Here is a 15793-nt window from a genome sequence, read left to right as displayed (position 1 = left end):
TAAAAGTAAAATTTGAAATTGCAGGGCTGTATCTGTGCTTTTAAAATGTAATTTGCAGCTCAGGTCTTTGGTTCTCATTTGGCAGGCTGCAACATTTTGGTAGTGGAAAATTCCTTTTCTGTGTTGTGTAGGTCTTTGGTGCAGAATTCAAGTCACCTTAAAGAACTGGGAAGAGACTTAGTAATGTCCAGGTGCTTCCTTGACCACTGTGGGAGGATACTATAAAATCTGAGGAAGGGCGCCTGACTATGAGATGTTTATTGAACACTGGGTTTCAGTTCTTTAGTTTTAATGAGTGGAACCATTGAGTAAAATAAGTAGCTTTCCTTATTTTTTAAATAAAATTATTGTGCAGTTCCCTAAAACATGGTTTTAAAGATAAATACTTGTATTCCAAACACTTGGGAGACTGAGCTGTAGATAGCCAGATCCTGCCTCAAAAAGCAAAGCAAAAGTAGTCATATTGGTGTAGCCATTACCCAGGGCTACACATAACTCTTCTCCAGGTGCAGCTCTGAATCCACAAATACCAACTCTTACTCTCTGCCCTAGACTCCGGCCACTTCAAACCCTCCCTTTGCTTTCTCTCTGTATGTGTAGTTTTTCTCATTTGTACACATAGACTTCAAGATTATATAAAAACTACAAGGCACAGATACTTGTGTTTCAAGTGTAAAATAGTATTGGGTTGCATATAAAATAGGAACACTTCCTCATATATTACTATTTTTTATAATACCTAATTCTATATAAAACTACTAATATAGGCTATACTGCATTGCTTTAGAAGGATGGCAAAATAATCTGCAAATATTTAATGTAGATGTATAGATTTTGTCCCCCAAATATTTTTGGTCTGTAGTTGATTGAGTATATGAAATCTTAAAGGACACTAATAATTACCTTTATTTTCCTTTTTTTAAAAAATGAACCATAGAAAAACTAGAGCAGATCTTAACACCTTTCACCTAGTTGTTAAATATGCTTAATAATAAAATATTAGTGAATTACAGCTTCCCATTGTAACATTTCTCACATGTTTGATTGATTTCTGCCCCCTCAGATTGGAGTGTGAACTGTGACAGTTGTTCAGTACCACAAACTATTTTTTTATAGCAAAGTCTTGTTCCCTGGGTCATTGTTTTTAGCTTCAAGTGTATTTTGGAAGAGTGTTGATATTCATTTCTGTCTTCAAGCCTTTTAAGCAAATGCCACAAAATGACAAATCAGAAAACACAAATAAAGTAGCATAAATACTGATTTGTAACTGAGCTTTAAAGAGACTTTACAAAAACAGAAGGTTCTTAGAGAAAACTATCCTCCCTGGGATGACAAGGGAATAACATGGTCAAGTCTGGTCACACACTTAATCAGAAACACCAAATACGTGCTGTGTCTCTGACTCAGGTCTAGGAAAATGGCAGTAAAAACATAGTCCAAAATGAAGAATCAGAAATTTCTCGGGTAGACATACTGTTTAATTCTTTCTTCCCAGAGATTCGGTCATTAAGTCACTTAGACACACAAGCTTGCCTACAGCTCCTCATTTCCCAACAGATGTACACAAGGGCAAACAGGGAAAGCACTGAGTGTTCCCAGATGGGGGAGGGGCGGGGGGGCTTCCTGAAAAGATTGGGCTACCACAATGGATATATACAATACATATATACAAATACCTTTAAGGAGACAAAATAACTTAGTGAAGAAAACCCAGAACCACCGTTAATCTTCAGTTTGTGTAAAAAAGACACTAGATGGTGCTATGAACCAAGAAGTGTGTTATTTGTTACGGTGCTAAGGTACGCGCGCCCAGAGGAAAGATCCTCCTCTGCCAACACCTCTCTCCTTACCCTTTCCCCGATCAGCACACCTCACTTGACTTGTGAGAGGTATTTGCCAGTCATGTCTTATGAACAAAATGAGAATTTATTTAACTAAATTTACATGTATTTCCAAACAAAATTAGCCTTGAGTTTGTTAATGACAGTGAAGCAAGAAGAGATGTGAATTTGACATCAGATGACCTCAAATATTTGGGGCAAAGTCCATGCCCAAGTTGGGCCTTGGCTCTTTGGGGAAGGGAGACAGCTACTAAGAGTTTGATTAGACAGCCATGTTTGTTCAGGAAACACATTCCTACAAATTCACTGAAGGTAAAACTGTCCATAAGAAGTCATTTTTCTTTTCTTTCCTAGTATTCTTGCTGAGGGGTGCCCTTATGGAACCTGTTTCATCAGGTTACCATTGAGTAGACAGAGCACATCAGTCAGTTTCCTTCTGCTTCTGCCCACTTGCAGAGAGCTTTTCTCTGAATGGGTCATTCTAGCTCTGCTCAGATTCATGGGAGTACCAATCAGTTTAGCAGTTGGCCACATGGACAGGAAAGAAAAGACACACATGGTCCTCACTGAGAAAAATATAAGCTTACAGAAGATTGACAAGAGCAGAATGTGAGGCTGGTGAGATAGGTCAACGAGGAAAAACACCTCCAAGCATGACAACCTGAGTTCAACCCCAGAACCCACATTAGAATTAGAAGGAAAGAACTAGCCTAGAAGTTGTCCTCTATCCTCCACCCAACTGCTGTGATTCACACCTTGCCATAAATAAATACATATAATTTTCTTTAAAAGAACTAATATAATTTTAGTATATCTTATTCCAGTACTTAAAAAAAATAAAATTAGTGTAGACCCTTAAAAATCAGCTGTTTAAAAATAGTTTATAAATTTTCATTTTTAGTCTACATTGGAATTTAAGGAAGTTCAAGTAAAGTCAGTAATTTAAATACATATATCCAAACATATAAATTAGTAATAGTTCTCACAGAACATATTAAGGTTGGTTTGGGGGTAAGTCGTTTTAGAACTTTGAGACTTTACTTTCATTCTGACAGCTCTGAAAAGCTTGAAGCGTTGACAAATCTGGGTATAGCAGCTATGTTTGATTGGTGAAGATTGTAACCTGGTAACTGGATGTTATCAGATTAGCCGGGCATCCTTTCAGAGACCAGCCAATAAAGTATATTCAGATGAAGAAATTGGACATGTGTTATCTCTTCCAGGATCTGTCTGCTTTATATGAATAATATGTGAATCAACATTGTTTTGGCTTTGGCTTTACTACAGAAAACTAACCCAGAAATTTTACCTGTTCCCATAAAAAGAAGTAGCACAAGAGGCACCGGGGACTGCCACCAGGGGTCGGCACAGCCAAAGACAACAAGCCCAGGGAAAAATAGCCATGAATGATAACGTGCCAACACGAGCCAAGCCATTTCGTTTTCTCAGAGGCTGGGAGCGCTGTCGGACCAAGAACCGTGCTGCCAGTGAGTTTCTCGAGGACTACAGAAGTGAAAATAGGGCTCTGTGTCTTTCCAGGCTCTTTTCTGTCTAAACACTTAGGAAGTAGCTCTGCATGTGCGACACTTGTTTTGCATGAGAGTCTTTCAGTCTGTGAATGGGGCCCCACTCCCCCACCCCACACACTGTTTACTGTAGTGGACTTAGTGTTTCACCCAGTGTCACTTCTTAAATGATCTGATCTGTCAACATAGAAATGCTTACCTGTGAGTAGAAGCATGGATAATTCTTCACTGCTTATTGATTGTGAACAAAATAATTTTTAGTATGTTAACTAACCCTCAATGTAAATGTGTCAGGTGTAACTTCTGTTCCCACTGAAGTCTTCTCCTTAGCTATCTTTTGACTCCCTCCTTTAATAAGTGAACTAAATGCTGCTCAACTACTATTCTGGTGAAGCCTTTAAGAGGCATGTCACTTCATAGGACAGCAGAACCTGAAAGTGTAACCCCCATTTGCCCTTCTAGAGTCAAGCCATCCCTAGCTGGGCAGTTACTCTGCTGTGATACTCAGCAACCCCCTTTGTGCTATCTTAGATTTTTTGGTCATTATTAATTACCAGTTCACCATGTAATATCTGACTATAGAGTTAATATGTGACCATTTAAAGCCTGTGCTGTATCGAGATCCTCTTCCTCCTCTTTCCCTCATCTGTATATAGTTCCTAGACCTCATTAACAATCTGAATGCTTGTGTGCACCTAACTACTTCTCTTGGACCCACAGCTCACTGTTCCCTCCTTGTCAGCTTCTTTTGCACATGATCTCTGCTCTTATTCCAGCAGTGGCTACACCAGTAAGACAGATTTTCAGCAACCTGCTACAGTCTTGTCTCTCGTAATGACCTTGGAACCTAAACTGCCTAGATGTACCATGGGTCACTTCTGTTAATCTGTTTCCATCAGGGTCTCTCTTACAGCTCCAAGCCAGGGCCATTCAGGATTCTTTTGCTTCTGCCCATATATTTCCATAATCATGCCCTGTTCCTTCACACACCAGAGGTACTAATCCCTGGAATATATAGTTTCTTTCCATTTCTTACGCCATGCCAGGTATTCTCTAGTGGGCTGTAGTATCTTCTGTTGTCACATCCTTTAGTCTTAAGAAACAAGAGGCACAAAGAAAGGCCACCTAAAACATTGTAGTGCTAAAGAACAAAACCCTCGTGCACACATATTCTAGACAAGCATGCTCTACCACAGAATTACTGGCCCAGCTAGATCTAGAAAGATCCTTGAGCCCACTTGCTGTTCATAGTCCAAGTCAAACAAGCATCTAAATTTATTTTCAAATCCAAGACGCTCTCTACTGCTTATGTCTTCTGGGGGAAAAAAAAAATCAAGTAACTTTATTCCTTAAACATGCTTGCTTGACTGATAGACCTGTTTGTGTGGTTTTCCTGAACAACAAGTGAAATGGGGCTGCTTACTGTATGTCCGACTCTATTAGAAATAAACAGGTTAAAGCCGACTTCACCCTCACAGTTCCCTAGAGAACTCTCTATACTTCAAGAGACTTCTAACAGAAACCTCCAGTGACTCCAGGCTTTGCGTAGGACGTAGGGGTCATACCTGGCCCTATCTTACAGCTTGTGAAGTGCTATGATGCAGGCAGCTTAGGTCACTTCTTGCCCTATCATTAAGTTGACAACTTTAAGAAACACCTTCACAGCCCACTTCTGCTACTATGACTCTTACCATCTTCCCACTCCTTCTATGATCAGTTGTTCTCTATATTCTGTCTATCTCGGCTTTCTATAATGTTTTCCATTTTTTGCAAAGAGTTATAGTTATCTGTGGGTGTAATGATATTAGAAATTATGCTGGTTTAGTAAAGTGATGTTAAAAAAAAATCTTCTCTAATATCCATGACCTCACTTGCACTGGGAAATTGGGTAGGTTTCCAGAACCGGCCTTAAGTCAAATCATTGGTTGCCACCAAGATGTGGGTGCCACTATTGCACTGTTAATCTCTTGCCATGCTGGTCATTGTTATGATTCATGCGTGTTATAGCTGGGTAGGACTGTTGGTCACCTTCTTCCCTTTGTGGCTTTTATAGCACCTTTTGGTATTATGAAAGCTAATCCTCAGGGAGACTTTCAAGTCAGATCCAGCTTGGGTATTCCAGATCTTTTATCTAAACTTCATGGTATCTTTAGCAATGGGGACTTACCTCAACTTCTAGCAGGCAACTAAAAGCATCTGCAATAGCTGTATTGTTCTGGACTCCCCTAACGAAAAACCCTAAAGGAGATTTTTTTCATGCCTAGTGCTGGGATTTTTAAATGATGATGCATAGCTTTTGTAGGAAGCATTGTCATCCCAAGGGGGGTAACTTTATTTTGAACTATACATACAGACTTTCTATGTCTTATATGTAACTGATATGATTCTATAGTATTTTTAAAATACTCTTTGGTTTAGGGGCCTGGTAACCCTAAGATAACCATTTTGGTGGAACTCTACACCCTCACTGACATTTTTTTTCATCCTTGTCTTTATGTGCAGAGCACGGTGTTGGGCTTCAAGTACTAATGAACAACGATATTAACTCGTCCGTGGAAAGCCTTAACTCAGCTGCCAACATGCAGTCTGACACTGATACTGCACCTCTTCTGGAGAATGGTCAGCATGCCAACAACGAGGCGGCTGCCTCTGGCTCCCGGGGACAAGCACAGGCATCCCCGAAGCAGAAGATGCAGCGCTCGCAGCCTGTCCACATTCAATCTCTGAGGTGGGCCAGAACATGTGCCGTCTGCACACAGTGCACTCTGCTCTCCAAATGGTGATAGGCAGAAACTGTAAAGTCAAGTTAGATGAGTTTCTTCTCTTAATAGCAGCTACACTTGTCACCCTATAGTCTTGGGGAAAACCATTCATAGTCCTAAAGCCAAAGCACAGTCCTGACCCCAGTCTACTGCAGTTCTCCCATGAGTTTCAGGCTTGCATGACGGAGCAATGATGACAAGCTCTTAATACACGCTTGCTCTGGCCTCTATGGGAATTCACAGATATGTGTGCAGTGCACTGTGCCTAGCCTCAGCAGCTGAACTTCTAGTGGTTGTCCTTTCTCAGCATTGCCTATTCTAGGATGATCCACTCCTCCTGGCGTCTAGAAACGTCTAAATGGGTTCTTTTTGGTCTGACATTAAATCCTCTTCAGCCTTAGTAGCCATCTTCCCCTAGGTATCTACTCTTTCCAAGGATGTAGGTGCTGGGTTCACACTGTGGAGGGGCTCCCACTGATTCCCATAGGCTGGGTGAGCCAAGTGGAGGCAGACATAAAGCAAAAGTCTGCAGAAGGCCCACCATATATTCCACGGGCTAATTGATGGAGCAGGAGGAAGGCTCTGGTGAGGGAGAGAATTGTTTTTAAGTGATGAACCAGACAAGGACTTGGGAGCACAGACACCGCCACCTTCCAGGTCCTGGCAGTTTTGTAGCCATCTTCACATCCCTGAATCCCATGTCCTCTCCACAGACACTTTCATTTTGCAGCCTCAGGGATGTCCTCTTTTGATGTGAGTCTCTGTAACAAGGATTGCTTTCATCTTTGCATAATGCCCCTTAATTACACTTCTGGGCAGTATCTGTGAAATGTTATGGCATAAAAAGGAAAGGTTAAAAATTGAAATAATTTATAAACTTTCAATGTACCCTAATAAAGAAGGAAGCTTTTGTGAACTGCGGGAACAGCATTTCCTTCTCTGGGGCATCGACCCAGCAAGTGTGGGCTAGGATGGCACACTAGTTTTTGACTCCTTTCTTGTAGACGCCTTAAGGAGGAGGACCAGCAGCTGAAAACTTCATCTCTTCCGGCCATTCCCAACCCGTTTCCGGAACTCACTGGTGGGGCACCTGCGAGCCCTTCTTCGGCTGCTCCCAACTCTTTGCCTCCACCTCCGAACCCGCCTCCTGCGAAGCATGTAAGTGGTCCATCACTACAACACGGTGATGCCTTTCTTTGTGGAGAAAGGAGGGAAGTTCTAAGATGGCCTCTTTGGGTTGATACTGAACTTTTGTCTCATGAGTCCTTTTAAAATATTGGCCAAAATCAATTTACTAAGTTAGGAATGTATCAGGGTAGTTTTGCAAAGAGTTTAGTTATATGTCTATGTACCTACCTATGTGTTTGTTTATTTATTTATTTATTTTTTCCTGGGGGCAGCATGTGTGCCATGATGCATATATAAAAGTAAAGAACAGTTTTCATGAGTCAGTTCTCTCTTTACACCATGCAGTGCAAAGGATCGAACTCAGGTCCTTCGGCTTAGCATCCAAGTGTCTTTAGCCTCTCGCCAGATGGAGAAATGCATCACTGTGTTTCAAAGAATCTTAACTGTATTTTGTTGTTGTTGCTGCTGTTCTTGTTTCTGGTTTTTTTAACTAATGATTTGATGCTTGAGGATGATTTTAGCTCTTTTAAAGAAATCTTGCAACCAGGTTGTCTGCTTCAACCAGCCCTCCTGCTGTGGTGCGTCGCTGGACCTTCCTATGCACATACTCTTCAGTGTGGGAAACAGTCAAGAGCTTCCATCTTGAGGTCTTGACTTCGAATACAGCCTGCTCAAGGCCAAAGAATGGCCATTTAACCCAGGGGCTAATAAGTGCCTTTTAAAACATGTTTCTCCTTTGAAGTGGTACCATGCAGTAGAGAGCCAGTCACTTGTCCCCGTGTGAGAAACTCCCCAGTGACATCCACTCAGCTTATCAGAGACATGGGCAGGGAAATCTCAAATTCCCTGAGCAGTGGGCTGGGAACAGGATGGCCCAGGGCTCAGCAGCACACACCCTGCTGTAAGGAATCTAACAGAGACAGTGACTTCACACGGAGGCTCTGCTCTGCTCAAAGCACATGCTGCTACAGTGCTCACTTACTGCCTTGGTCAGCCTATGAATTCTGTACCTGTATCTCCTACAGTGGAGGAAACTGAGGCAGTGTCAGCATATGGTTGTATCTGACCTAGCGTCTAGGCCTAGAGTCCTCACGGGCTTCCTGCTACCTCAACTGCCTCTTTCAAACTTACAGTTTAAAAGGTTCTGTGTTTTCCCACTAGAACCATTCCACCTCTCACTTACCCACCTCTGCTGTTCTCTATCACAGAGGAGCCAGCAAGCCCCATTCCCTGCAGCCTAGTGGCATACAGCACCAGGCTTGCAACTAGGCTTTTTTTCTAATACTCGCTGGCTTTGGAACACTGCTCCCCTGAGCGCCTCTCGAGCCACCCGAATTACAGCACTGTCAGACTTAGAAGGTGAGGTCAGTGTTCCTTGTCTCAGAGCCAGCACTGTCCTGGCTTCCGCACAGGGTCACATGCTGAAGTGCATCTGGGCTGTCCACCTCCCTGGTGACCTTCTGCCTTGAGTAAGGATCCTGATGATCTCGTATGGTTTGTCCCCGGGGTTGTTTACAAGTTTCCTGTCCTGAAGTAGACCACAAAAGTCCTGTCTGGCCCTCACCCTGGCTGGCAAGAAAACGAGCCTCCTCCCCACCGATTGTCCAAATTTGTAAGAATAAGGAAACCCGGGAATTTTGCCTGCTCGTGTTTTTCTTGGGATCAGAGTTGGCTCTTCATGAGAACAGTGCACTGGCGTGTTTGTTATCAGATTCCTCAAGCCAACTGGGACCAGTGAGAGCAGGGAGGGTGTTTCTCACTTGTGGAGGACTGCTGTTCTTTATGGCTGTTTTGGTTCTATTTTGTATTTATTCTTTGATAACCTCATGCATGTAAATTGTATTTTTTGATCAATATCCCACTCTTTCCGAGTCTCTTCTTCCTCAGACACCCTATCCTACTTTCTTGTGTTTTGTGGTTATTAATTTTTTTATTACAGCTCTTTATTTAGTAGAGAGCACACATGCCGTACGGTGAGTGTGGACAACAAAGGGCAAATTGAAGGGTTCGGTTTTCTTCTCTCCTGTAGATCCATGGATCAAACTCAGTTCCTCATAGTAGAAACCAGGTGCTTTACTATGTTGAGTCATGTCACCAGTCATATTCAGTTCCTGCTCCTCGCTTTCCAGAGGCTTTTCAATGGTTCCTTAATGGGGCAAGAGTGGCCAGGCATAGGTGTTTAGACCCCAACTCTGGAGAGAGATGCTGGGGTGGGGACTTGTTGCTCATTATAGGCATCAGATTCCCTAGTACTGGTTCCTAGGAAGGTGAGGATTTGAGTGGACACCCTCCCCCGCATGGGACAACTTCTCAAGTCCCGCCCCCAAGTGACCACATGCTGAACACCAAAGACCTGGAGCACTGCAAAATGCCGTTTGGGCGTGTGCACCTCAGCTGCTAGAAGTTTCAGTGGTCTTGTCTGGGGTCTGCTGCCAGGGTCGATTGCCCTGCAACACTAGCCTGGCTCCTTCATAAATACGTAGAAGGCCTCATGGAAAGTCAGTAACCAGCAGGTGCTGGAAGTCCCAAGACTCAGGGATGTGTAAGAGGGAAACTCTACAGGGGATAGAAAAGATCCACAGCCCCACTTTTGCTAACAATAATCCTCCCAGACTCTGCTCCTCTCCCATCCAGGGGCTATGACAATAGTGTAGAGTAAGCTAAACTCAGCAAACACTGCCCTAGATGGTCTGGGGACTATGTACTCAGCATGGTGGGGGCAGCCTTGTTGGGAAGGGTATGAGGGACCCCATACCACTGAGGACTAACACAGTCACAGATGACATGGCTGCTGGATTTATGGATTTCCAAGTTGTCTCAGCCACTGTCAGGATATATTTAGCTGCAGAAAACCAAACCTGGCTGGCTTCCTTCATGAGGACACTTAACGTTCATGGAGTAGGATATCTGGGACAGAAAGCAGAAGGTGCCCTGACCTTGTTTGTTGTTGTGGAACTTAGACACCATCTCTGTAGGCAAAGCTGGTGTGACCAACGTTGGGCCTGTCATTAGCACAGCTGTTCTACCTCAGTGGGGGAGCCAGGTGCTTGAACACATGCAGTGGTGATAAATAAGGGAAACTGAGGTCCTATTTGAAGTGCTGACACACCAAGCGCAGCAGATAGTCACTGCTGACTTATACTGCTCAAGGGTAGAACTTCTGAAAAATATGGGAATCAAGGGAACTTGGAAGAGTAGGTCTGATTCATGCTAGTGCTGTAGACAGGACCTTTTCTGAATTCATAACAAGCTCAGCAATGGCAGACTTCTCTTTCAACCAGCAGAGTTTCCCGTGACCACATAATGACTCCTTAGAGCATGTTTTTCCATTTGCTATTTAAACACAATTAGTCTCATATTCTGTGTTCCATCATTAATGGTGCATACATTCTGCCTCAACTCCAAACAGTTCTTTTCTCTTTACTTAATTTTAAAAATTAATTTTTTGGAACTGAATTGATGGCCTTACACGAGATTCCACTCCACCAGGGTCTTCATAGGCTTTACCTGCATTCTCTGAATGCACTGCCACTTGAGACCTCTGTATAGTGGAAAAATGTAACCCTGGCTACCATGTGAAAAGTAGACTCTCGTATGCCTGAAGGCCTCAGCCACATGTCACTAGTTCTGCTCTTGGTGCCTCTACAGCACCTTGTGTCATCTTTTCCGGTGCCTTCTGAGATCAGAAGTATCGAGACCTAGACCTGGCTGAGGATTAACTTGACCCCAGCCTGAGGCAAATTATAGCTGCTTAGAGAAGTCCCTGGGCTGTATTAGCTAGAACTGAGATGGGGATGCCCAGTGAGACAGAGACAATACCAGTATCCTGTGACAGCCTGGCATAAGACATATCAGCTTGGCACACCCATACTTCTGTGGTGCAGCATTTGTCTAGCAAGTACAAAGCTATAGGTTGGGGAACATATTTATTCCATAGTTTGGGAAAGTTTGCATTTTCCCCTATGTTCTTGGGAATTCACATTCCCTACTTGATCTTAGAGGACCTGAAAAAATTAACAAAGAAAACTCAAGTCAACCTAGAGCTTTTTGAAGGCTTTTTTTTTTTTTAAGAAAACACTCTACATATTTTAAGTATTTATTAGATGTTTCTTATTATAAAAATACATAAAAACAGTTCCCACAGAGCTGACTTTGGATATGGTGCTAAATTGCCCAAGATAAAAGTGAAGGCTGCCCCTGACTGTCACGGTTGATTGGTGGTGTTGCTAAGTGCTCAGAGCCCCCGAGCATTATAGCCTCTGGAGCCAGAGCATAATCCCTCTTGCTTGGACGACGTGACGGTACCTTCATGTCTCTGTTCGCCTCTGAACAAATGATGCAATCCCAGCAGGGAGTCGTGACCTAGCGCCGACCATGTGCTTGGCTAAAAATGAGACAGGAAATCATCCCAGGAATCTCATGTGAAACCCCAGCCTAGTGTTTCTCTGCACTATAAATATCTTATATAAATTCTATAAATTTGAGAAGCCTGGCTGATTACTACAGCCTCAGATCGCTCTTATCTTGAAAGAGTACTGCAAACATGAGCCTTTAAATTTTATCTTGAGGAAAGAACCACCAGCCTTTAGCTACAGGAATGAATCTGTGCCTTCCCTGTGCAGGAACCAAGGTGATAAGATCCTTCTGCAGAATCAGAAATGAGCAAGGGGGAGGGCTTAGGTTTTTTTGAAAAAAAAAAAAAAAAAAAAAAAAAAAAAAAAAAGAGCCTCTGAGTCTGCTAGAAACCAGAAATCATTTTCCTGGGAAGATTGATTTGTGAATTCTTACTTGATGGTTCAGCTTTAAATTTCATTAGTAAATGGGAACGTCGCCAGCTAGTGAACTTTTTACCTGATTAGCTTCTGTCCTAGTTAGCTTCAGCTGTCAACTTGACACAGCCCAGAGTCATCTGAAGGGAGGGAGGCTCAATTCTGAGATTGCCCAGATCAGATTGGCCTGTGGCCATGTCTGTGAGAGACTGTCCTGACCCATGATTGATGTCAAAGGACCCAGCCCGTGCCTGGGCAGCCCCGTCCAGAAGCAGATGGGTCTGAGCAATAGAAAGAAAGCAGGGAAAGCAGGCTGAGTGAATTTTACTCCATTGTTCCTATACTGAGCTCTTGCCTGACTCCCCCACCACGTTGCTTTTTGGTCAGTGTTCTGTCTCAGCATCAGAAAACAGGCTGGCATCCCTTTTGTGATGGCTAGGCCCTTGCCCTCAAACAGCACTCTTCTCTCGGTTTGCATTAAAATACACAATTCACCTTGAGGAAAAGGCAGCTTGTTATACCTACAGTTTGCAAATGTCTGCCCTTTATAGATGCAGGCTAAGTATCTCTCTGCCAAAAGTGAAATCTGAAATGCCTGAGACTCCAACATGAGGCCACAAGTGGAAGACTCCACTTTTGTTACTTCATTAAGCCATTAACTTAATTGTCTTCAGACTTCTTTTTCCCCCACACTCCATACCTCTGATGGCTCCTCCTGGTTTAGAACAGAGGTGTCTCATGAAATTACCAAGTGGAAAGCTTTTTGTCGTAGCTGAGGGTACCCCATACAACTGGGAAGTCTTCACCGCCACTACCAAGTCTTAAATCTTAACCTCTTTACTCTTGTAGCAGACATTAGTCCGAGTATAAAACTGCCCTGTTGGCTGCAACTCGCCCATATTCACGCTTGTGCCTGTGCCCTGCCTTTTTGCTCAGTGTGGCACCTCCTCCTCCCTCCTCCATGTCTGGGTACTTGTCTCCCAGACATTCACCTCACTCTCTTAACCAGCCTAAGTGGGGTCAGAACAAACATAAAAATGATAAAGAATCCCTGGAGGGAAACAGGCAAGGGTATTTTGAGTGTCTTCAGCAGAGGGAATAGAGTCAACATCCTCCCGTGGCCTTGGACGCCAAGTCTCCATATTTCTAGGAAAGAGAATACAGATGTTGACCTTGTCTGGAAAGGTTAATAATTACATGTCTTCAGGGTCTCTAGAGAACTACATGCAAATGACTTACTTGTTTATCTTTCACCTTACCTCAAAGTAGTTTCCTTCTTGTAATTTCATCCGCAGACATTCTGTGCCGAATCAAAGCCGTAGGTTCCTAACGGTTTTATAGTGTCCTGGCATCTTGGGTTCGTTTATATGAGCAGTGAATTCCTCGGCTTTTATCCCTGGAAGTGTTTCTGTTCACACCGTCCCCGCTTTCTCCACTGAGCCCTGGAAAGCAACCAGATCAGTGGCAGCAATATCATAAATACTTGAAAGGGAAAGTGACAGGGTTCCCTTTTCATTTAACTCTGGAATATAAATATGAGTTCTGATCATTGGGTCATGACAAAATAGTGTTTTAACAACAATAAATGTGTTAGCTTGCCACCCCTACTGCACAATAGACCTGAGGAACCAACCTGTAAAGAGTTTTTTAAAAAGCTTATTTTGACTCCGAATGATCTGTGGGTCTTTTAAGAGCCACCTACTCACTAGGGAATGGACCTCAGATAAAACAAATCCACTAGAGTCTCTTTTCATATAGATGGCCTCCATTTGTATTCACTTGGGAGACCTCTCCACCTCTGTCCCCTTGGTTTAAAAGAATCAGCTCACACGGTTATTTCTTGGTTTGAGTTTCCCACCAGCAGACTCATCCGTTCGGTAGGCCAGAAGAAGTTGTCAATGGTGTCCTCAGTGGCAACTTTTGCTTAGGTTGCCAGATTTCTAGTCTTGGAAACAGCCATCTGGGAGGGTGGGAATGTATCAATTAATACTTTCTATGAGTGTTGGGACTCATTTGCTGAGTGCAGTCTTTTTGTGAGGTACTCCCAAATTTTACTGCTAAGAACATCCAGTCAGAGGGATTGAAGCATGCAGCAGGTAGCAAAGCCTAGGAACATGTCTAGGACATGTAGGCTGATAGTCCACACTGCACTACAATTTCTGCCTAGTATGGCAGATGTGAGAAGTGGGCACCAGGGAAAATACCCAGGGACTTGGGAAACTAAAGATCTGAAGATGACAGATGGATTTGTCCACAAGCTTGCTCGTTCCTCAGCAGCTTAAGCATTTTACCCACAATGTCTGGCCAACTAAGTCCTTGAGAAATGTTTAAGCCTAATAGAGAGATGTCTTAGCAAGGCATGATGTCAAGCAATTCATCTTAAGAAAATAAACATATGCACTAAGATATATATATTTGAAGACAATCCTAGTAATTCTATAATAAGAACAAAAAGGGGGAGTGGGGGAGGCAGCGTGAGAGAGTTCTTCATCCTTGATGCCTCGTGAGCTCTGAAGCAGCGAAGGAGCACAGTGACATGGTGAAGGGTCTATGATGTAATGTGAGGCTGTACAGCCCAGCTTAAGTGTGTGTGCAGTATGATTACAATTCTGTCAGGGCTTCTATTTATAAATATCTGTGCAGAAGAATGTTGTCACAGTGAGTCTGTGAACTGTCGGTGATTAGCCCGGATTATTTCCTCCTTTGTTCCTTACTGTATTTTTCCAGTTTGATATGAGAATCACATTTCTATATAAAGCTAACATGTATTTATTTTTATACATCATCTTTATGCATATGTGTGTATTTGGATATATGTGTACATATTGCTATTGTATGGGTAATGTTCATGTGTTCATGTGCAAACGTGACTGTGTTTTGGTATCACAATTCTTGAGTTCAAGCAACCCTTGTTTTATTTAGTAAGAGTTCTAAAGCCCAATAACAATGTTCCTGGCCACTTGGAAAAGACAGCGAAGCTGTAAAATACTTTCTGTAGCTGAAAAGGTAAGAGTGAATCAAATGTTTTTAAGAGCAATGACTTTACTTGAATAACTTTTACCACAGTATAAATCCTCAGAACTGTTTTGTTTTCCTAAGAGCTGACATTGTTTGTTATTATGAGCTGTTAATTTTGTACCATCTCTTTGAATTCAAAGTGCTGAGGAGCAACTGGTTGGTGTGGGGAAAATAGGCCAACTAGAGCAGAGAGCCCTTTACCCCAGGACTGACTATTTTTGTCACTGGGAAAGTCCTGCTGCCTCCAGAAATGCTTCTGATGAGGCTGGTGTGGCATCTGCCTTGAGGCTAAGTTTTCTCTGCCACCTCAGCATGAATGTTCTACCTTTGTCCTTCTAGATCCTAGTTTCCAAATAAAGCAGTCACTGCTCAGATGCTCAGTGTAGGTTCCCTGAGTATCCCATGTATGCCCCACCCCCAGAGCTCCCCTGGTCCTCTGATTACATCCAGCCTGGACCCTCCAAAATCTTTTGATCTAGGAGTTACTTAAACAGAGATGAGGAATAAAGACAACTCAGGGTTGCAAAGCTTTTGCTTTCATATGCTGCAGTTACTGTGTAGTGTCTGGGAAGAATGGACAGTCGTGATGCTGGGGCATCAGCCTCTATATGCCCAGGGACCAGGCCATCTACTTAGGGACATTTTGCACTGTAGACAGCTGGTGAGGGAGGACAGGGAGGCATAGAGCTTCGAGTGTCCTGTTTTCTATTTTTATAAGGTGAGCCTCTGGCACAGTTTTAACTGCCAAA

The 15793-nt window shown here is 43.0% G+C and overlaps 1 protein-coding gene across 2 annotated transcripts in view; it reads left to right on the top strand.

Moving 5' to 3' along the window:
- The window catches only part of GRB10 (growth factor receptor bound protein 10), an 85899-nt gene that overhangs the window by 49235 nt on the left and 20871 nt on the right, over positions 1-15793 (top strand). For both annotated transcript variants that reach the window (XM_080940613.1, XM_080940612.1), the window contains exons 3-5: positions 3167-3328; positions 5870-6095; positions 7134-7287. In XM_080940613.1, the coding sequence (XP_080796739.1) occupies positions 3244-3328; positions 5870-6095; positions 7134-7287 (465 nt within the window). In that variant the 5' untranslated portion in view covers positions 3167-3243. The remainder of the gene's footprint in view (positions 1-3166; positions 3329-5869; positions 6096-7133; positions 7288-15793) is intronic.

The sequence above is a fragment of the Micromys minutus genome (genome assembly GCF_963924665.1).
Source record: "Micromys minutus genome assembly, chromosome: 1".
Classification (NCBI taxonomy): domain Eukaryota; kingdom Metazoa; phylum Chordata; class Mammalia; order Rodentia; family Muridae; genus Micromys; species Micromys minutus.
Note: the sequence above shows the minus strand (reverse complement) of the source record. Positions and strands in the feature narration are given on the sequence as shown.